Here is a 23,147-nt window from a genome sequence, read left to right as displayed (position 1 = left end):
ATCAAGACCACGAGAGGGAGATTCCCTTGAAGTGATGGTCTCTAGAAAGCTTTTATCAAAGTGTCAAATGCATATTTTGACCGGATTAGGAATCAAATTGTGATTCAAACACTTATAATAAAAAGAGGTACAGGTATGATGTCGTAACGCTTACACCCTTGTATTTGTGTTGGGATAAATATGATATTAATTTGTGCGCTGGAAGCCACCCATCGAGATGTGCTTGTCCTAGATCGGAGTGGGAGATGTGTCCAAATAACTATTGACTGCCACGAGTCATGCATGAGGAATTAGTTGTCCTACCGCACGCCCCATCCATCGCGTGGGGTTGCCTCGATAATTAAGATAATAGAATCAGACAAAAGCTTTGGGTGTTTAATGACTACATCTCATATATCCCCAAGGATATGATCCATGTTACCCCACTGAACCTTACTGTCATCGGTATTCGTTATAATACTTCATGATCCCCTTACTCATTGCCTCACTGGTGCTCGATCTCCATGATCTTGGGTATCTGCAGTGATGAAGATCGCGGACAAGACAAGATAGATATTCATGAAATAGTTTTATTCACACATATGGGCCGTTATGTCAAAGTCTTCCATTGACCCCCCCCCCCCCAACAAATACCTTGGGTAGTAAGGCTAATGCCCCAAACCATACCTTACCGAACTACTCATACATGGTGACCGCGAGAAGAAAACATTGAGGAACACATCTTGAGATTGATGGATCGCAATATGTCTTACAATGGAAGCCTTGTGCGATGCATGGTTAGAAGTATGAACTAGATGCAAGATCACTACGTGGTGGAGATGGCTATGAAGATGGAAATGGTGGCGACTAGGGTTTGTGGATGAAGATAATGATGAAGAGGTACTGGCTTCTACGCTCATCGCTCGTCGTTCTGTCGACATTTCGATGGGCTCCCTTTTATAAAAGTTGTTCAGGTAGAGAATCTGCCTCGAAATCCATGCCAAACATGCGCTCATACGGGTGCATAAGTCCATATGGAACATCGTCTTTTGCCATGTGTTCGCACATACGCTTTCTATTGATTATTTCTTCCTCCATTTTCCTTCCTTTCCATTTCCACATGTGATTTCTTCCCCTTTTTAGCCCATTTCCTGTGGAAACACATCAAAGAGAGGATTTGTGAAATCATTTGCATTCATTAGTTATCAGTAACAATATCAGAGCAAATATCTTTTTAAATGAAATATCTCAGTTTAAATAAAGGTGAAATGAGTGTAAAATTATCACTCATCAATGATATTCTTTCTTTTACTTTCATCCCATTTTCATGAAAATAAGCAGGATCTCTAACTCTCTATACCAGCCACTCTACTGTTTGCCTCCCCTTTTCTGTTAATATAACTCTTTCATTACACAAATTTGGGCCAGTAAGGATGCAAGCTTTATCCGAAATGAATGGACGTAAATCGTTTGTAGGTGGATTTTCAAGTCTGTCGTAAAATCTTAGGGCACTTAATCGAATTAGAGCAATAGGGGGATATTCAATGGTAATAGCTTTTCTTTCTGTGTTTCGCCCTAGTGACCATCGACAACTTGGGGTAAGCGAGAGGTCAACAAATCCTCCGATAGAAATAGAAGTCATTGGATGAGTGGATTTGCAGCATCTCAACAATTAGAACAGAGAACTGGGAATATTTTTGTATGATTAAGGCTCCTTTTATATAAACAACTCCAACCGCAAGCAAAATCCTAACAGACATCGTCGTGAAAAGACTATTAACTTTCAGCCACGTACAGAGTTAGTGTATACATAACCATAGGAGAAGAAATAATTTCTTAGAAAGAAAATCACATTTTTTTTGAACAATGACTAACATAAGGTTGTTGCTCCTACGAGGATATAAGATAAACACTATTTTATCATTATATAAATCAGTTGTCGAACATGTTACATGCATCAGGAGTGTATAAGTTAGAAGTTACACAAACTACGAACTACATTGCACGAGCAGACTTACAATTAAAACATATGCTTAATGAATTCCCTCTGGTGGAAAAATAAAAGACACTTATCATAATGTCAGTTCCGACGTGTAAGGTTGTCTATGATCAAAACTACTCCACAGTTTAAAAGACACAAGAATATTTTCAATCGAAGTAACACACTTATGACACCAAATCTTATCACCCATTCTTCCCACTCAACTCGACCATACCATGATTCTTGGAGTTTTCTGGTATGTTAATTTCATCTACAATGGCTTTCAAAGTTGCATCTGCCTATCGCTATTTCTCCTTCAACATGCGCCAGTTTTTCATGTGCCAAACGGTCATCCGTTCTAGCTCATCAAGCCACAACTTAGAAAATCAAGCTAACTATGTTCCCGCTCTCACAACATCGTAGCCCTTTCGATCCAAATTAACTAACACAGTCTTTGTACAATACACAATTAAAATTATTATTTTTGTGGGAAACAACTTGAATTAATTGACGCAAACTCTGTACAATTCGAATGGAGGTAGTGACATGAGAGAGAGAATGGGCATTTGGAGGCTGAGCTCCATGGTGGCCGAAATTTTTGAAAAATTCAAAATTCAAACTTTTCGATTTTAAAAAAAAATCTGAAAATAAAATGCAAGCAAGGAAGGATGTTATGTTTTTTTGGCGAAATGGATGTTATGTGTATGTGTGTAAAATTTTAGGATGAAATACTTGAAATACGATCTGCACAAAGAAACAAATTCATAACCTGAAATGATGAATAGTATCAAGTGTTAAAAAGCATCAGATTTATCTTTTTGCACCACCCTCATTTGAACGTATTTTTTTTGAAAATTTACATACATGTATCTTACGCCTTCATTTATCTCTGTATTTTTTTAGAATTTCTTAAAATGTAAAAATATAAATATTCATAAAATTTAAATTTTAAATTCAAAGACCTTCATAGAGGCCGAGCTCCAAAAGCAATGTCCGCATGAGAGACTGATTTCCACATGTGGTAAGAGAAGCACGTACGTACGTACGTTCATATAATATTTTATCACCTCTACTAAACACCTAAGAATATAAAAAAAAGTGGAATCCTGCAATGAGACTTGGACACGTCGAACAAACATAAGCCAGGGCTTTGAAAAAAGAAAACAGAAGCTAGACCGCGTGGCGAGCCCACCACCGCATATCACCTGGTCCGCATGTCGGCGCAGAAAGGCGCATCCTACTCCGTACATGCATAGCGAGTAACATGGGCGGGCATTGGACTTCACCGCCGCGCTACCCCACCCAATCTCCTTCCTGAACCTGCCTTTACACTTGTTTGTGTTGGTCTCCTACTTGGCCTCCATCGGCACCGGCATCCGCATGTGTCTTGGGTTGAATCAGCATGCAGCTCGATCGAGCTTCGCGAAGCTACTTTCTACTCCAGCTACGTGGCGGCCACGCGCGAGCACCGCCGCGCGACGTGTCCCGTTGCTTCTGCCTATAAATGCCACCGGCTCGACCCTCCTTTCATCAAACACAAAGCATTCGATCCATTCCAACCCAGAGTTGAGCAGCAGCACTGAGTTTTAGTCCTTCCGATCGAGTGAGTGATTCCAGTTCGCGCATTTTTTGTGACAGAGGAGAGGAAAGAAGAGAAGATGGCCTCCAACCAGAAGCAGGCGAGCTACGCGGCCGGCGAGACCAAGGCCCGCACCGAGGTACGTAACCGCCGTCTCCCGTAGTCCATCGTGCTGCCGCGCGCACGCATGCGCCGTTGCTCGGTGATGTGAAATGCTGTCTTGGTTGTGCAGGAGAAGACCGGGCAGATGGTGGGCGCGACCAAGGACAAGGCGGGGCAGGCCACGGAGGCCACCAAGCAGAAGGCCGGCGAGACGGCCGATGCCACGAAGCAGAAGGCTGGCCGGGCCACGGAGGCCACCAAGCAGAAGGCCGGCGAGGCCAAGGACAAGACGGCACAGACGGCGCAGGCGGCCAAGGACCGCGCCGCCGAGAGCAAGGACCAGACGGGGAGCTTCCTCGGCGAGAAGACGGAGGCGGCCAAGCACAAGGCCGCCGAGGCAACCGAGGCGGCCAAGCAGAAGGCGTCGGAGACGGCGCAGTACGCGCAGGAGAGGTCCTCCGACGCCGCGCAGTACACCAAGGAGTCCGCCGTCGCCGGCAAGGACAAGACCGGCAGCGCCCTCCAGCAGGCCGGCGAGACGGTGGTGAACGCCGTGGTGGGCGCCAAGGACGCCGTGGCCAACACGCTGGGCATGGGCGGTGACAACACCAACACCAGCAAGGACACCACCACTGGGAAGATCACCGGGGATCACTAGACGCATGCATTCGCGCTCAGTTTAAATTTGCTTTCCTTTAGTCGTTTGGTCGTTCGCGGGCCTTCCACATATATTTGTATGTTTCCACTCTTTTCCCGAATTTCAGTGTTGAGCTTGCCTTTGATTTGATGGTACTCGTGTCCGGTTCTGTAATGAGTTACGATCAATGTACTTCGATGTAGATGGATAACGAGGACAGTCGAAAGGTGGCACTAATAAAGTTGTATCTATCTTCTTCTGTTTAACATTGAAGCCTCCATTCATTATTGTTACAAACTTATGCAGAGGCCGGAGGGATCTTTTTTCTTTTAAAAAAAGTTACAAACTTGAACTTAAGATTGGCTTTATTTTCGTGATTAATGCTCCATTAGACATCAACATGCTTCCAACCGTGAATCTATATAGTTTAGGGTCTTATTAATAGGTACTCGCTTTATAATATAAAAGCATTTTTTATATTAAAAATATTTTTAGAGCATCTACAGCCGGATTTAACGAATATTTGCGGCTATAGCCAAGGTATAAAGACAATAGTCTTTGTGATATCTTCCTAAAAAGTACAAAAAAATCTCTAAAGTACACCACTCAAGCTAATTAAGCCTCACTAGTGGGGACAGGGCCTTTAGTCCCGGCCCTTGTCGTCCTAAATCCAACAAGCTTGGGTTTGCTCGATTCGGAGCTCGTATGCGAAAGTTATGGCTGTTTCAGTGGCGAGCGGTAGTACCACTGGACCTAGCGGTAGTACCGCTGGACCTAGCGGTAGTACCGCTAGAGTTGGCGGTAGTACCGCTGGCCCTAACGGTAGTACCGCTGGCTCGCGGTAGTACCGCCCCTGGAGCTTAGTACCGCCTGCCTAGCGGTTGTTCGTGGACGGACCTTTTTGCGAAGACTTTCTTGGCGGTGCTAGTGCCGTTGCACTACCAGGGGCCAGCGGTAGTACCGCTGGAGTGCCGGCGGTAGTACCGCTGCAGCCAGCGGTAGTACCGCTGGAGTGCCAGCGGTAGTACCGCTGGAGTGCCAGCGATAGTACCGCTGAAGCCAGCGGTAGTACCGCTGGAGCTCGGGCAGAAAGTGGGGGTAACGGTCTGATTCCTTCCCCCACTATATAAAGGGGGTCTTCTTCCCCCTTGGTCTAATTCATCCGTTGAGCTCTTGTTCTACCTCCATTGTTGACATTCTTAGAGCTTGATTACTCTCAATCCCTCCAATGATTCTTGCTTGTTCTTGAGGGAAAAGAGAGAGGAGATCTAGATCCACATCTCCACCAATCATTTTCTCCTCTATGTGAGGGAACCCCTTGGATCTTGATCTTGGAGTTCTTTGTGAGCTCCTTGTTCTTCCTCTCATATTTCTCCATAGCTTTTGTTGTTGTTGAGGGATTTGAGTGTGAGGGACTTGACCACTTTGTGTGTTCTTGCCATTGCATTAGTTGCATCGGTTTGAGTTCTCCACGGTGATACGTGGAAGTGAGAAGTTGAGAAGCTTACTACCTTTGGTACTTAGTACCCTTGATATTGTTCTTCGTGGATGCTTTGGCGTCCTAGAAGCTTGGTGGTGTCTCGGAGCTCAATCAGTGTGGTGTGAAGCTCCGGGAAGCGTCGGGGTCTCCAATTAGGTTGTGGAGATTGCCCCGAGCAATTTGTACGGGTACAGGTAACCGCCCCCAAGGGTTGCCACGTGTACGGGTTCGGTGACCGCCCCCAAGGGTTGCCATTTGTACGGGTTCGGTGACCGCCCTCAAGGGTCCCTTAGTGGAATCACGGCATCTTGCATTGTGCGAGGGCGTGAGGAGATTACGGTGGCCTTAGTGGCATCTTGGGGAGCATTGTGCCTCCACACCGCTCTAACGGAGATTAGCATCCGCAAGGGTGTGAACTTCGGGATACATCATCGTCTCCCCGTGCCTCGGTTATCTCTTACCCGAACCCTTTACTTATGCACTTTACTTTGTGATAGACATATTCTTTATTGTAATATATCTTGCTATCACTTAGTTGTTTATCTTGCTTAGCATAAGTTGTTGGTGCACATAGGTGAGCCTAGTTGTTTGTAGGTTTTGTGCTTGACATATTAAACGATTAGTTTTATTCCGCATTTGTTCAAGCCTAAACCTTAACTATTTTAGAGCGCCTATTCACCCCCCTCTAGGCGACATCCACGTCCTTTTCAATAATTGTAACATAATTACTCATTGAATGCCATAAATGTGGCCTCACACACCATGCATGGCAACATTCCTTGTTAAGAGACGTAATAGGAGAGAGAAAACAATAATTAATGTGTCTTAATTAATTATCTTTTATTTCCTGTCATGTTTCATAGACGGACGTAAATGTAGGTATGTGATAGTCATTAGGAATAGAAAAAAACTATTTGTTAATAGAAGGCTATGCACATGAATATTGATTGAATTACCAGCACGTACACATGGGTATGTTGAGTTTATGTATAATTTCATTAGGTACAATACCAACACATAAATATTTCCGTTGGGTATAATACCCAATACCTACATACATGAAAATATTTATGGATATGTGAGATGTAAAGTACTCAATATATTTTTAGGTATGTGCATGTTCATGGTATTTCTCTACAACTACATACCCTCGCATGAAATGTATAAGCATATACCTTGAAAATATGTAGATATGCGATATTTATGAGTATGTACGAATAAATTTAACATATAGGTATGCACGTACATAGAAATATCGTGCTTATGAAGTTATATATTTAATACTCTTAAGTTTCAGTTATATATAATATCCAATTATATGTATATTTTTATTATCTATAATTTACATGGTACGTGTATATTTTCCTTATGTATAATACCTCGGGTTTGCATATATTTTCATCGGTATATTATCAACACGTACATATTTTTAGTAGGTATAATACCTACCAATATGTACATGTGCATGACACATATTTCAGCTTTGCATGCGTGGGAAGTGCCTTTAAATGGCGCAGGTTCGATGTTATCTTTCATACAATTACAAATACTTAACATTATATAAGGACAGTCTTGCTTGCAAATTTATAACGAAACAAATCAACAATTATGGAAGCTGCCTGCAACCAAATGAATTAGCGGGTTAGACCCGAACAAGGTGCCCAGGCACGTAGGTGCCTCAAATAATTTACATATATATATATATATATATATATATATATATATATATATATATATATATATATATATATATATATATATATATATGAAAATGGGTTAGTACTCCTAGGAGTATGTACTCCTACCCAGGTGTCTTCGGCTGATTTGTTTTCTATTTATTTTCAGTGACAAGATAATGCATGCAAAATAAGAAAATAGGTAGTTTGTTTCCAGATTTTCAGGATTTGTTATTCTGTTCGGGCGTCTCTTTTCATTAGCACATACGTACGTCATATCCATCTCCCTTTCTTTCTCAACAGAAAAAAAAAAATCCATCTCTTCTTCCCTACAGGCGGCGACGTGATCTCGGCGACAGGACGCGGGATCGAGATCGGTAGCTGGTCACAAACGGACATGGTGACGCGCTCTTCTAATCCTCCCATCAACGACCCATCGAAGCTTCAATTCAAAATATACCAGCACATATATGCTACGGCGGCACGAGCATCCATCCGCAGACGGTTCCACAACGCGGGCACCCACCAGCATCCAGGCGTGCCATGGCCGGCATCCATGATGGTGGCAGGTGGCCATGATTCCGCGAGACATAAGATGAGATTAATTACGGCGGGTGTACCAGATATACATGATGCATAATCCCACCTTGTTTGTTGATGTCTATTCTTTGAGGATCTGTTTCTCTTTAGATTTAAGTTTTTTTATTGCATGGTTCGGATTTGAATTCTTCCACGTTCAAATGATAATGTGTGTGCATGGGTACTTCTTTACTGTGCTAGCATACTCTCTTTTTTATTTTCCTGTATCACATAAATTCTTCCCATTTTGTGAAATAACGTTGGGCAGTAAATGATTGTTATTCATGAAAGGAGGTATATACTGTACTACATCCAGAGAAAAAAACTCAGCATATACTCCTTCCAAAATTAAGTAGCACATAATCCATTAGAATGTAGTATATACTTCTTCAAAAAACGTAAACTCTTTTTGATGGTATAATACTAGGCTCACGAAGTATATACTGTCGAGAAAAAATTAGTAAGAGCTATATACTACTATGCACCCTACAATATATACTATGGAAATTAGGTGGTATATACTTCATTTCCGTAATGAAGAATGAGCGCATACTAATACCAAAAGGATAGAGATAAAAAATGTATTTAGGAAATACATGGTATATACATATGCACGCTTGTAGTATATACTTCATCCTCTCAATTGAAAAGGAAGAAAAGGCGGCAGATACTATGTCATCATTAATTGTACTCTTGAAATACTAATTTTTTTAACAAGATACTGCTCGTGTTGCTCATACAAGATATAAAGCACTGAAACCTACAACTATAAAAGGGTGAACATGCATGTTCTGTTGCTCGTTAAAAAATCTAACAACCATGCACACGATCAATTCTGTTATGCATGCAGTGGTTGGCTGTGCAACCATTAATGGATATATATTCAATTTAAAAAATCAAGTGGATAAACCTATTGGATAAGGTGGGAGTACATACTCTTGAGAGTATATATATATATATATATATATATATATATATATATATATATATATATATATATATATATATTCATCACCCAGGGTGCAGAATAGTTTATTCTTCACCCAAAATAATTTACGATTAATTTACAAATAAGTTACATTTGAAATACAAATAGTTACATTTATATCGAATCAATACGTAAAATTTGACAAAAGAAAAGAAAGAATATAGGTCGCAAGACCAGAAAAAATTGAATTTATTGTATTTTTTGCACTATTTTTTTTACGTTCGTAATTTTATATGACATAAAATATTTTTACGTTGATTATATTTTTTACGGTCTCTTTTGACGCATAAAATAAGACAAAATTTACGAAATGTAAAATTACGGTGCATTGATGTTAAAATAGAGGGGTGAAGAATAAATATTCCTCATCCAGGGTGACGAATAGCGCGACCCTATGTATAATCTATACTACGTTTTAGATTAAATTAAGCCTAGCTGTGTAGATTAAACTCTATTCATCATCCAGGGTGTAGATTAAATTATTCCTCACCCGAGGTAATTTTACGACCATTTCATAAATAAATTAAATTTAAAATGCAAATAGATACGTTTATATTGATTCACTATGAAAATTTTGACATAAGAAAACAAAAATATAAGTCATAAGACAAGAAAAATCACATTTTATGTATAATTTATACTACGTTTTTATGTATGAAATTTTACGTGAAATAATATATTTTTTACGGTGACTATGTATTTTTTTACGGTCTCTTTTTACGTATGAGATAAGATTTAAATTTTAGAAACATAAAATTACGGTGTATTGATGTGAAAATAGAGAGGGTGAAGAATAACTACAATTATATATATATAAGTGTAGATTCATTCATTTTGTTTTGTATGTAACCTGTAGTTAAATCTCTAAAAGAGAATGGAGAGAATATTAGTTATGTCAGAAGCTGTCTTGAACGAAAAATAGATGTAACAAGAAATGAATGTAACTGTCGGAAAAATGTATCTTAATTACATTCATTTCTTCAATAAATATTTTCGGACGGGGAAGTAGATGAATGAGAAGTGAATCTGAACGAACGAGGGCCATATGACATCGACACCTACGTCATGGGCTGAGTTTGGTGCGGTTGGTGGCATTGAACTCAATGACATGTGGGGTGGAGGACCCACTGCCTGATGTTTTACCTTTTAAAAGTATAAAATACCTATGTATGTCTATTTATTCGACAGATTTGTGCATACATTTCTTGGTAGTATTATAACTTTATATGTTGTCGTGTAGAGCTTTCTCTAATTTTAGAATAGCCTTACTATATATTATATACATTAAGTGAATTTTTGCATGTTTACTGAAAATGTAGTATATAGTAAATATTCATTGAAAATGTAGTACATAGTAAGTATTTATTGAAAATGAGGGCCAGAATTTGAAGTTCAAAGTTACTAAAAATTGGCAATGAGTCCTAATATTGGTACAATATCTTATGGTAAAAATATAAGAAGAATACACATAAGATAATTGTACCAAGTGGACTACCTCCCGTAACTTCACATGCAAATATACACCTTGCTTCACATGCAAATTTGGAAGTGACCATTTGAACTTCAAATTTGTATATACCTTGCTTTAACATTTGTAATGCGGATTGTTTTAGCTCTAGACTATCCAATTATGTACAACCAAACCAGAAAAGAATCTTGTGTTGTATCCCCATACACCATCCAACTGTTCTATTCAGGGACATGGAGTCAGCCTAAAGTCTCGACTGATCTCATGTCCCATTGGGCAACATGGTTTGACCCATTTTAATAGTAGATTGCACAAGAGCAAAGAGCAGTTACACAACGACTTTACATCAAGTATAGCATCATTTAGCAGTAGGAATTTTTAGTAAGCTAATTTTTTTTTAAGGAACCGGCAGGAGCGCTGCATTTTCAATAAAAAGAAGGAAATATGTACAGGTAATTTTTAGTAAGTTAGAATGTTTAGAATTTATTTGTTCAAATAGAAAAGGGACATATGCAGCCTTGTTTATATTTCTGCCATGAGCCGTTTGTATCATAAAGAAGCATATTTGTAGCCGTAAAACGAAAGCAGTCTTGGATGAATAATCTGGATTTTCTACAGTATAAGAACAGGGTAACACCACCCTTGCAAAGGCACGTGCTATCATAAAGGTTGACTACAAGCTTGGGAAACTAAATTTAGGCCAATCCACGTGTTCCGATGAGCCGATGGTGACCATATCCCCTGGTCCATTTTTCACATGAAGTCGCTCTAGAAGACCCATCGACCTTCAATTTGAATTGAACTAGTTTCCAAATAGGTAATGTTGCTCCATTCCCATCGTGAGACCATTTTGTGTTGTATACGGCTGGTAGCAGTTCTGTATGCAAATTATGGTCCATGTTCTAGTGTAGGAAAAGGTTAATGTTCTGGTTATTATGAGCATGTTTGGGCCTGTTCTACTGCGTAAATTCAAGCTTCACTTCGAAAAAACGCAAGCCAAACAAAGTAGCTTCACGATGCCCTATTTTAAAAAAAAAATGAATCTAGGCTACAGCTCCATGTTTTCTATGAAGCCGGGGTGCTTCAAAAACTCTAGTTTGAAGATTACTCATGAAGTTCGGGAAAATTACCCATCATTACCACTAATGAATGGATAATGGCTCATTTATTTATTTTCAGAGCGGTATCTCGCACACACGTGCTCCCTCCTCATCCCCATACCCCTTCGTTCTCCTCCACATCACGAACGAACAAGGCGCCGGTACAATGTTGAGGCTAGCGAGGCGACCACCGGAAGATCTGGTTGCTCTCTTCCTCTTCGACTCCGATGGGGCACACCGCCGACACGGCAAAACCAGGGGCACAATATACGTTTCCCACAAAGTTTTCTCATTCTTGAAGTTGTTGCTAGCTGGAAATACAACAAGATCAACTACTCTATGCTATAACTCATGGGTGGAACTGGTGGAGTGGAGCTGATTTTGGAAGTATATATAGAGCAGTCCCAAAACAGCTCTGCATATTGGTTTCCTTATCAAAGTGCAATTCACGTGCAATCGCTTCGATAGCTGCAAAGTAGCAGCCTGTCAAACCTTCATGTCACCTTATTCTATTTTATATGCTTCAGTGCAATAAAGAATGTCGATGTGCATCGCCTTCATTCCAAAGTATCAAAGCTAACTTTGCAGCTAGTAGATGTGCAAGCATACCATGCAAATAACAATTATATTTTACACTTTTGCATTTCAAAGTCATTGCTAAAACATATTTTACATTCTAGGTTCCTATGCTTTGTTGTTGAATTCTATCTCTTCAACAATTATATTTCAAGAGTGGAAAAAAAAATTGATTAGGATTTTAAGTGCACGTGGTTTGTGGTTTATTCACGAGAAAATGCTGAACTGATAGTCTGTTATTCCTATATTTGGTACACATGCACATTTTTGCATCTTATTTACTTCCTAGGTATGCACATAAGAAGCAGAATGAGCAGCAAAAAGCATGGTCGATATCAGCTGTGAAGAAAGACAGTTCTGTATGGGGTCAAAGTAGAAAATATTCCGATTTGCTAACATTTCAATGGAAGCACAGAGCTGAGGAAAAATAACTGAATACCACCCATGTGCTAAATGGAGAATAGAAGTTATTTCAAAACTTCGCATTTACATAATTTGCGGTCAAGAACACTGTACAATCGCACCTTTTCAATTTGAAGTAAGCAGTAAGTACTCGGTTTGCTTAAAATAAGGACAAAACGGCAGAGCCAGTCCTACTATTACTGCATGGACACGGTTGCATCAGTTCTTCCCCTCGGCGAGGAACCTGGTTGTTTGTCCTGCTTAAAGGCCTTCTTCAGGAAGAAGGCCATGGCAAGCTGAGCGCCGAGGTTAGATCGGCCTTTAGACAGACAGACGATACTTCCAACTAGCAAAAGTCCACTTGCAATCGTTTCCCGTGATGACTTCTTCCCTAGCTGCTTGCAGGGTGAAGTTCCAGATGAATGTGTAGGAGGAGCAACAGCTGCAGCTGTATTCACCGGAGATCGATTACTTTCATCCATATTGATCTGCAAGTCCTGGGGAAACTGATGTACGAAAAAAGATTCATCAGAATGACATTCACACATCGTCTGGATACATACATAACTTAAGATTCAAAAGAACAGGCTGATACTACTTATAAACATATTCTATCTCCAAAACAATTGCATTGCCTGCATTGTTGTATTTTAATCATGGAAGCAAACAAGAGACAACTTACAATCCATAACAAGCAATAAATTAACATGAATCGACAAACTAGTAAAGAGCACCAACCTTCTTGGTAAGTCTTCGCATGGTCAAAATTGATACTGACGGACCCCCGTGCTGAGGATACCGGCGTAAAGCATTGTTCATTTTACAAATATAATTCCAGATGCCCTTAGAAAAGGCCAGCTTTGCCATCTCGATGTTCATGCCATTGTCCTCATGGTGCAGCACTGTGATTTCGCATGCATCTCTTCCAGGGACTATAAGGTAAAGTGTAAACATAAAATTACTAACAGACCACATATATGATATACTACCCCCGTTCTAAAAATGATGACATTCTACAAAGTGTGCGACCAAATTTCTCTAACTTTTACTACTTATATGTAAAAGGATTAATGAGACAGGATCAAATGAATATACTAACATCGTTAGATTGATCGAGAAATCTATTCATAATTATGTACTTATTGTATTAGTTCTCTTTGCTTACACATTCATATAAGAAATAACTGTCAAAACTGTGTCCATATCTACAACTTCATGTATTTTGGTGTGCTTTGACTTCTGAAAAATCCATACGCGCTATATTTTAGAACGGAGGGATTACTTGATACATGAATTTATCGCACATTTCAAACAAATAACAGTAAACCAAGATTATCAAGCTATAAAATGGCACCTCCTGTTTGTTCTAACTTTTGATTTCCATCGTAGTGGCATTTTTCAGGTCATACATGAAATTAACTGCCGGAAGAAGAAATGCCACTGTGCTTGATTATGATACTTTTCTTCTAAGAAAATAAAATAAAAACAGATTATAGGAATACTTTATCTTCAGTTCCTATGAAACATGCACATAGCATCAGGTACAACTCAACGGGTACAGAGAAGTTACAGAGCTTTAGATTCATTTATATGAGATAACAAGTCAACCCAATGCGCATATTGATAATGATACAAAGTTATGCTCTGAAAACTGAGATAGTAGTTGCATTTGAATATGAAAACTATGTACAAATTGATATATTTAGGCTATTATTTCGTGTTTAAACACAAGTTAGTCACATAATATCATCCATTCAACGCCAATATGTATGCCACTTTAAAAAAAAGCTACCATCACCACCAAATGCGTAACTGGAACAAGATAGCTTAGTCTAAACCAAATAAATATCATCAAACAGAAGGCATGCTATCAGTCATCACTTACTTTTCCTAATACACCATCCTGATCTCAGAAGTCGTACTCGAACAAATTTTCTTTGTCTTGGCGCAAGAGAGTGTTCACATTCCTGCAGGATTAATAAATAAAACAGCATGCTCAGCCCTCCTTGGAGAGATCTAGACCAAAATGTTCCCATCAGTAAAGTTGAAGGACTGGTTGGTTGCATTCTGTGAACCCACACCACAAGTTTGAGTACCGGTGCATTTGCCTCTTTTTAGAGTACCTGCTCAATTATATTCCAAGTGACTTGCATTTTCTGATTCAATTTCCTTCAGATAAGTTTTTTTATTTTGTTTGTTCAACAACAGTTCACGTGATTATTTATTTATTTTTGCTTCGACCTTAGTTCAAGTGATTCTATGTTTTCTATAATGGGCATACATTATCGCTACAATATGTGTATATGCAGCCACAGCACTGAATTTTAAATCAAAGGATGTAAACTGATTGAATCTTAAATTTCAAGATAGAATTGAACATTTTAGACGTAACAGCGGCTCCATCAACTTCATTCTGTAATTGACTCCAGAAACATTGCTAACTTCTGGTGACATAGGACTAGCTAGTATTTTCAGAGCCTTTCGTGATTAGGATTAACTGTACATGAATGTATCTATAATGAGTAAGCTACTGCATCCGTACAGAAACCAAGAATAACACAAGTGCAGATAAGTCCATATATGTTGAAAAGATATTATATATACCACTGATGCACAAGAGTGTGAAACTGAATGAATAATTTATGCAAGAAGCAGAGAAGGGGGAGGGAGATGAGACTGACCTTGACCAAACAATAGAAAGAGTTCTCGTCTGATGCCCAAACTCGCCATGCCAATATGTACTCTCTTGGTGTTAAAAGAGGGAACTTCTTAACTGTGCGTCCTATCTCAATCCCGCTATTTTCATCACACTGCAGCTGCTCATGCTTTATCACGGTGTTATCCCACTCCATTCTATACTCATTATCCATGTAAAAGTCCCTCAAAAGCTCTGTTGAGCATCCCTCATAAGTCGTCACACTAAGATATTTAGGTGGACCGTCCTGCATTTGAGATCATAAGATAAATAAATAAATAAAATTCTTAAGCTGGACTCTGTACCCCCAATCATGGCAAACTCTGGTTTAGAATCCAGACAGAAACAACCCATAGACCCTACGGGATTCTATGAAGATTACAAGTTGATGGGCGAATAGTGATAACTATCCGTGACCATTATGAGTTTTAACTATTTGCAAAAGCCTTAATGTCACATCCCAGTTTTCATTTTGAGGAAAGCAAATGCAATTCCATTGGCTGAAAAGGACATAAGAACCATTCAAATTTTGATTATGCCCGAGAATTTCATTCGTCGTCGGCTGTAGCGCAAGGTACGAATGAATACAGGCGACGGGAAAGAGGGGGGGGGGGGGGGGGGAGCCAGCGTTGCTACCGTGGTCTTGTCGCACCAGGCCTTGTAGGAGACGGCGTCGTTCCCCTTGGCGATGACGGGGACCCAGCCCTCGAGGTCCGGCTGGCGGGCGCCGACCCCGAGGTTCCCCACCAGCTGCCTCAGGTCGTCCTCCGTCACGAGGCCCTCCACCCTGCGCGGAACACAAACAGCCCCCATCCGATCAAATCAACCGCACGCATCCGAGCAAGGGGGGCGAGGGAGGGGATATCTGACCGACCCTGTGCTGGACGCGGACCCGGAGGAGGGGGAGTCGGGGGACGCGGGGGTTTCCGCCTGCTGCCGGGCGAGGCGTGCCCGGCCCCGGCGGCGGCGGCGGACGAGGAGGACGGAGAGGTGGGCGACGAGGAGCAGGAGGAGCGCGGCGGCGGTGGCCCAGCCGCCGGCCCCGCGGGCCGCGGGGCGCCAGAGCTCGGCGGCGCCGACGAGGGCCTCCAGCGGCGGCATGGGACGGGATGGGTGGCGGACGGCCTTGGTGCCCTGCCTGCCGTGATGGGGGAGGAAGCGAGGAGGCTAAAAGGAGGAGGAAAAAAATAAGGAATAGCTTGGGCGGAGAGAAATAGGGGAGGGGGAAAAGGGAGAGGCGGGCGGCTCCGGTGGGACGACCGCCGCGAGTTTTGTGATGCGGATGGGCTCCCTGGGTTGGGTTCAGACCTTCATCGGGGTAGTGGCCCAGAATGAACTTGGAGTGGGTTGCAAGAAATCCACCTCAGGAATCTCCTCTTTTTCTCACTGGGTGAGTGTGATGTGCTTGCTTGAATCTCGGATAGGATGTGATGCATGGTCCCGCTGGATGCATATCCTCTCGAATTATTGTTTAACTGAATGTACAAATTACAGGACATAATTTTCGCATATGGGGCGGGGTTTTATCCCATCAATAGTAGGATTATAAGGGCAACTTCAACCGGTCGACCCAAACGGACTACGATTTTGTTCGCTTTTGTTCGTTTTGGTCGGCCGTACGCTTCGCGTCCACACGCTTTCAACGCGTGCGATCCATTTATGTTCGCACATTTAGATTAAAAAGGTCTCCATGCCAACGCCCAAGAGTTCATGCCGACATCATGCCCGCTGTCGGCATACATTGCCAGCCTACAAAAACCCATCACGCAGTTCATGATGTCACATTTGCCAACGGTCGGCACACATGCCACCACATCAAAAGGGGCCGGAATTCGACCACGCCATGTCGGCCCGTGGTCATACTTGCCGGCATGCAAAAAAGAGACTCCGATCTCCGTCGCAGATCACAGCTGCTCGAACTTGAGCATTTCGGCTTGCATCTTCTCGAACCGTAGCCTCTTCCTCGGCGACACGGTGTTCAGATCAATCTTCATGATCTCCACGCCCGTCTTCATACTTGCGAGGGACGCTTCTTTCGCCTTGGTCTTGCATTCGTTGTCTTGATCTCGAGCATTTTGGCTTGCCTCGTCTCCTTCAACTCAAGCATCTTGGCTTGCCTCTCTGCGTCCATCTCGAGCCTCCTCCTTTGGATTTCCATGAAGGCATTCATTTGCTCTTCCTTTTTTTGCCGGCGCTTCTCCTTCCTCAAGTCCTTCTTACTTATCATGCCCTCCATCTTTTCAAGCAAGGCGATCGACGTCGCGTCCCGCTTGTCCTCCTTCTTCGAGATGGTCTTCCCTCGCTGTCGGGCCTTCTCGTCGACACCATGGTCTACCACAACTTCTTTCCCCCCACGCACCAAGAGGGCGGCATATTGCGCCTTGAACTTCTCCATGTTGATGATAGTCCAACCTTAGGAGAGATGGAAGGCCTTGCTGTCGTGTTGAACCTTGAATATCTCCAAAGCTTGGGACAACTACGATTCAAACCAAGCAAGAATATGTGGGTAAATGGACATGCAATCCACGAAAAAATTGTGTGGCACCAAAAGGGAATGAGAGGGCATGCATACCATGTCTTGCATGTCGAGGCCGCTCACGGGGCGTGTCTTGATGATCTCATAGGTGGCACAAAACTTGTTGCATTCTTGTTGAATCACCCTCCAACGCTTTGAAAGTGACACCCATCCATGCTTGATTTGTATTTGGTATGGGGAAAACTTCTTGCACTCATGAAACTCATGATGAATACAAGTCCATAAGGCTGACCACTCTTGTTCGGCACCGACCTTCGGGTATTGCCCAATGTCCCTCCAACACTCACAAAGGAGCTTGTCCTCGGCCGGCGTGTATGCCTTCGTCTGCTTGATCTTGCGCTTCGGCTTCACCCCGGAAGCAGTTTGGTTGACGAGCTCCTCCTCGAACTAAGGCTCCCTGTCAATTTCCATGTCATCCTCCTCCTCCTCAAAGTCATAGTCCTCCGGGAACTCATGGTAGAGCGGGAAGTCATCTAGGCCGACCTGATCTTGCATGAAGGCGTTGATACGCCCCAAACGTATCTATAATTTCTATTTGTTCCATGATCTTTTGGATGACATTGTTATATGTTTTGCTACACTTTTATATCATTTTACACACATTTGGACTAACCTACTAACTTAGTGCATCCAGTGCCAGTTTCTGTCTGCTGATGTCTATTTTGCAGGGGCTTTTACCCAATTTTCTAAAGCCCAAAAAAATTCAAACAAAATATATAAAATATCAGCGAAACATAAGCTTCGGATCACCAAAGGAGAGCCAGAGGGGGGGCAAGGGCCTCCCAGGCGTCCTACTCGCGCGGCCGGGCCCTAGGTCGCGCCGGGAGGTCGCCTGGGTGGGTCCCACCTCCTCCGATGCCCTCCTTTGGAGTATATTTAGAGTCCCGAGAGGAAACCCTCGCAGACTTTCTGGAATCGTGAATTTCTCCATCGTTCCGCCACCGCAGCGCTTTCGAGATCGGGAGCGTCAGGAGACCTCTTCCCGGCACCCTGTCGGAGGGAGGATTGACCTCCGGGAGCTTCTCCACCACCATGGACGTTTCCCGGACGTGTTGTGAGTAGTCCTCCTTGGACCATGAGTCCATTACCAGTAGCTATGTGATGTTTTCTCTCCAATCTTGTGCTTCAATGGTTAGTCCTTGTGAGCTGCCCTACATGATCAAGGCATCTATGTAATTCTCTTGCTATTGCTATGCTCGGTTTGTTGGGATCCGATGGATTATGAGATTATGTTCAGATTGTTATGAGTTATATATTTGATTATCCTTTTATATTATGTTCCTTGGTGGTTCATGCATGTTCTCCGTTGCTATTTATTGCTTTGGTCGAGTAGTAGATTGTAACTCCAAGAGGGAGCGTTATGCGTGATTGTGAGTTCATGCCCTCGATGTCTAGCTTGAGTGGCAGAAACATGAGACTAGGGGATGTGCTTGTTGCCACCAGGGAGAAAACAACGGTGCTTGTGACTACGGTTGCAAGGATTGTTTACCTTACGCATAGTTCGTTAATGCAGTTGTCCGTTTCTTTGAGTTTACACTTTAGGTGGGGCTCGCAACTTAATACCGGAGAGATGTTCTGGATAGATATATCAAGGTGGATGATTAGTAAGTAGATGTTGATGAATAAACGGTCTACTTGTCTTGATGTACTGCCCATTACTATTGAACCTCTAACTATCAAGTAGCATAATTAGCATTGCGGTGTGATCATAATTCTGTCAATTGCCCAACTGTGATTTTTTTACCCAAGCATAGTTGTTTATCGTCTTTTGGGAGAGGGACATCATTAGTGAACATCATGTGACTTCGGTCCATATCACCATCATTGTTTACACCTCCATCATTTACCATTTTCATTTACTTTTTTGTTGCAATCACTATTACTTTCCCGCTTGTATTTTGATCCTTTGCAAACTACAAGGACTGAGAGATTGACAACCTCTCTGTACTCATTGGGAGCAAAGTTATTTGTTGTGTGTGCAGGTCCACGTCTTTTGCTAGCGCCAGGGTGGAAGACACCTACCTGTTGAGCCTAGGAGTCCTCTTGGTTCGATAAACCTTACAGTCTCCGTGTAAGATAAATCTATTGCTGACTACATCTCCACCTTCCACTTGGGGTAACCAACGAGGGGTGAGAAGTATATCCATCAACTTGTCATCAGGCGTCATGTGGATCATTGGTGGTTTGCGTGAATGGCGCTCGGTTGTCCTGGCTTTGGGTCTCATCGGGATCGTACGCAGCCGCGGAGTAAGCACCACCCGTCGACGCACCACCTTCGAAGATCATATTCTCGAGGAAATGGTTGGCCATGTCATCGTCGATGTCCACCGGCATTCTGCCGAACTGATTGCGGGTAGACGTGGAAGCCGGGAATCAACTGTGTGGAAGACGTGTGCGGTAACTCCGGCAGCATCATCTGAGGATATGCTGATGAGCCCGTGCTAGCCGCGGCAACGGCGACGACAAGCCTGTGCTGGCTAGGGTTTACCCCTAGGTACAACAAGGCCTCCCTCGTTGTCGCCTTCACCCGGGCATTGGTGTCTTCCTGCTGCGCAGCGGCGACGATGGCAATGGGGGGAAGTTTAGAGAGTTCAGTTTGGTGATGCTTAGAGGGTTTTGCCTTTATCGCTTAAGCATTTACATCTTGTACGTATGCATTATTGCTTTATATGTGTGCGCTTGATAGGTTTTTCTATTGTAGAATAGTTTGTCGTACTGTCAAGGGGGCTCTCAAGTGAGTAGCTCGATCGTATCGTTCGTTGAGAGCTCAAACCATTTGCATCCTTGCATCATATCTTGGTTCTAGTTTGGTGTTTCTCCTTGTGCGTTTTAGAGCTTATGGTCATCTTCATGACAAGCTCGAGTTAATCGAAAACGAAGTCCATATGCATCTTTTATGATGTTTTTTATGTTGGAAGTTTTTGCCGGTTCTTCATTCATAGAAGTCTCACATCTCTATATCGTTGGTGGATAGCTCTTGTCGTCGTGAATTCAATAAGCTTGAGTTTGCTCGATTCGGAGTTCGCATGCGAAAGTTATGGGAGTTTCAGTATACAACGGTAGTACCGCTCCTGGAGCGGTAGTAGTTTTTTACTACTGCCCCGGCCGGTAGTACCGCTCCCTCGGATGTTCTGGCAGCGGTAGTCCTCTTCCCCATTGGACTGAATCTCTTCGTTGAGCTCGTGTTCTTCCCCCCGTTATTAACCTTTTTAGAGCTTGCGAACTCTCAAACCCTCCAATGATTTTTGCTAGTTCTTGAGGTAAAAGAGAGAGGAGATCTAGATCTACATCTCCACCAATCACTTTCTCCTCTGTGTGAGTGGAACCCCTTGGATCTTGATCTTGGAGTTCTTTGTGAGCTCCTTGTTCTTCCTCTTATATTTCTCCATAGCTTTTGTTGTTGTGGAGAGATTTTAGTGTGAGGACTTGACCTGTAACATCCCAAAATTATAAATTTTGTAATGTTAATATAATTATTAGATTGATTGATTGTTTGTTTGAGTGGTTGAAACTTGAGTGAAATTTATAACTTTTTAAAACTTTTGAATGAGAGGGAATAAAATGACTTTCCCATTTTTCTTTTGAATTCAAATTCATCTATTTAAAATCAGTGAGAAAAGATAACATGACTTCTTCAACTATAAAGAATTTGGATGAATATGGCACTTGAATTTTCCTTTGGTTTTTGATTTGAATTTTTATTTTATTTTTGGCACAAGATTTCAACCACAAAATATTTCCTGACAATATATTTGCCAAGCAAGAAAAAGAGGAGGTAACATGACACCCCAAAAAAATAAAAGTCAGAAGAAAAATAGTGTCAAAAAATTTAAAGACAAGATTTTGATTTTATTGGATTTAAAAAAAATAAAATTTTACAAAGTTTTTATTTTGTGAAAAATAAAATATCCATGTTGTAGGAAATTTCATTCTGAAAATTTTTATATATAATATGCCTATATAAAATATTCTCTTAAATTCGTTTATATTTGTTTTCGTTATTTATTTTCGAAAATAAAAAAAGACAGTGTTCACGTTGTCACTGTTTATCCGGAAAAGAAGTGGCTGCATTTGCCTATGCTGCAGGCCAAAGCGTTATAGGCCCATGCGAAGTTTTGTTTCTCTTTCTCCACAATACGTATATGTTTAGTTCCATATTGTCTATCTATGAACCATTAGACCTTCCTTTCATCTATAAATATAGATCCATAGGAGCATCCAAAAAATTATCTATTTCGAGTTAAATCAATATTTTGGTTTAACTAGATTTATTAAATAAAAATATTTTTCTTCTCTTCGGCGGGATTTTTGAAAGTCGTCTCCTCATTGGAATTAATTCTTACTCTGCATTCTAAAGGTATTTCTCTTCGTATTTTTCTTTTATACTTTCGTAGTTTATTATTTCTAGACTAGTATTCCTACACTAGTATATGGTAGAGTAATTAGATATATTAATTAGTCTTCGTATTTATACATTAGTACTAGAATTCTTTTAGACATAGCCATTTTTCTTTAGTAAAACAGCTTGGCCCTGATTTTTCAAATAGCCGTAATTTTTTACTCGTTTATCCGAATTAGATGAAACCAACGCCTAGAGTTTCGTCTTGATCCCACCTATCTGGTGAACCTATCATATCAACTTTTTGAAATTTTGAAATTTAGAAATTTGTTTGCACTGATATTTAAACTTCTTTTGATCATATCTTTTTATCCGTAGCTCCGTTTTAGATGAATCCAATTGCGTCGAATTCGTATCAAAGTAATCTTCCCGTTTGTATCATTAGTTTTAACTTTTCAACTTATAATTTTGATCAAATCAGATTTATCTATTAGTGCCCAAAAGTGTTCACATCGTTCTAAGCCGATTCAATGTTATATTGAAGTATTTGTATCTTTTGATCCGCTATTTCAAATCTAGTAATTCTTTTTCTACACACTCATATTGATATCATATATCCAGTAGCATCATTAGTTTCGACCTTTGAACCTTACAAATTTGAGCGATTCAAATTTGTATGCGAACATTCATTTGATCTTATCTTGCAAATCGTACCACCTTTTCAATTGATTCCTTTTACCCCTAAACGCTCATGTCATATATTTTTGTACGTAACCATCTTCAGTTCAACTTCTCTTGACCTTTTGAATGCGAATTCAATTCATACTTCAATTCGCTATAACTTGTGTTGTAGTGCTCCATTTCAAGAAAAAAAATTACAAATAAATTCGTATGTCTTATACTATTTGTCAAATAACATTAATGTTGTTCTCCCAATATTTTTGATCATCTCCCATAGTGTATGCAAGTCGAGCTTATATAGCAATAGTTCATCGTCCATTAACTCTTTTGATCTCATTCATGCACCTTC

General features: G+C 41.2%; 2 protein-coding genes across 2 annotated transcripts; one reads left to right on the top strand and one right to left on the bottom strand.

The window, feature by feature from the left end:
- The first annotated feature begins 3,477 nt into the window (after positions 1-3,477).
- Positions 3,478-4,421, top strand: LOC123417063 (ABA-inducible protein PHV A1-like). Its single transcript, XM_045106877.1, has 2 exons — positions 3,478-3,678; positions 3,772-4,421. Exons 1-2 carry the CDS (start codon positions 3,619-3,621, stop codon positions 4,297-4,299), a joined length of 588 nt encoding a protein of 195 aa, XP_044962812.1. The 5' UTR covers positions 3,478-3,618; the 3' UTR covers positions 4,300-4,421.
- An 8,142-nt stretch (positions 4,422-12,563) lies between these two features.
- On the bottom strand, positions 12,564-16,530 carry LOC123448097. Its single transcript, XM_045124869.1, has 6 exons — positions 16,117-16,530; positions 15,879-16,029; positions 15,229-15,489; positions 14,433-14,514; positions 13,286-13,479; positions 12,564-13,053 (listed from the first exon to the last, which is right to left on the bottom strand). Exons 1-6 carry the CDS (start codon positions 16,341-16,343, stop codon positions 12,745-12,747), a joined length of 1,224 nt encoding a protein of 407 aa, XP_044980804.1. The 5' UTR covers positions 16,344-16,530; the 3' UTR covers positions 12,564-12,744.
- Positions 16,531-23,147: the final 6,617 nt, after the last annotated feature.

Source organism: Hordeum vulgare, chromosome 1H (assembly GCF_904849725.1).
Source record: "Hordeum vulgare subsp. vulgare chromosome 1H, MorexV3_pseudomolecules_assembly, whole genome shotgun sequence".
Lineage (NCBI taxonomy): Eukaryota > Viridiplantae > Streptophyta > Magnoliopsida > Poales > Poaceae > Hordeum > Hordeum vulgare.
This window is presented reverse-complemented; position numbering and strand designations above follow the sequence as displayed.

What these genes read in the sequence shown, in the direction of transcription:
- LOC123417063 (XM_045106877.1), top strand. Translation starts at nt 3,619, where the DNA reads ATGGCCTCCAACCAGAAGCAGGCGAGCTACGCGGCCGGCGAGACCAAG. An exon ending in AGACCAAGGCCCGCACCGAG is followed by an intron (nt 3,679 to 3,771) that starts GTACGTAACCGC and finishes TTGGTTGTGCAG; the next exon opens with GAGAAGACCGGGCAGATGGT.
- LOC123448097 (XM_045124869.1), bottom strand. Translation starts at nt 16,343, where the DNA reads ATGCCGCCGCTGGAGGCCCTCGTCGGCGCCGCCGAGCTCTGGCGCCCC. An exon ending in AGGATGGTGTATTAGGAAAA is followed by an intron (nt 13,480 to 14,432) that starts GTAAGTGATGAC and finishes TTTACCTTATAG; the next exon opens with TCCCTGGAAGAGATGCATGC. An exon ending in TGCGAAGACTTACCAAGAAG is followed by an intron (nt 13,054 to 13,285) that starts GTTGGTGCTCTT and finishes TTCGTACATCAG; the next exon opens with TTTCCCCAGGACTTGCAGAT.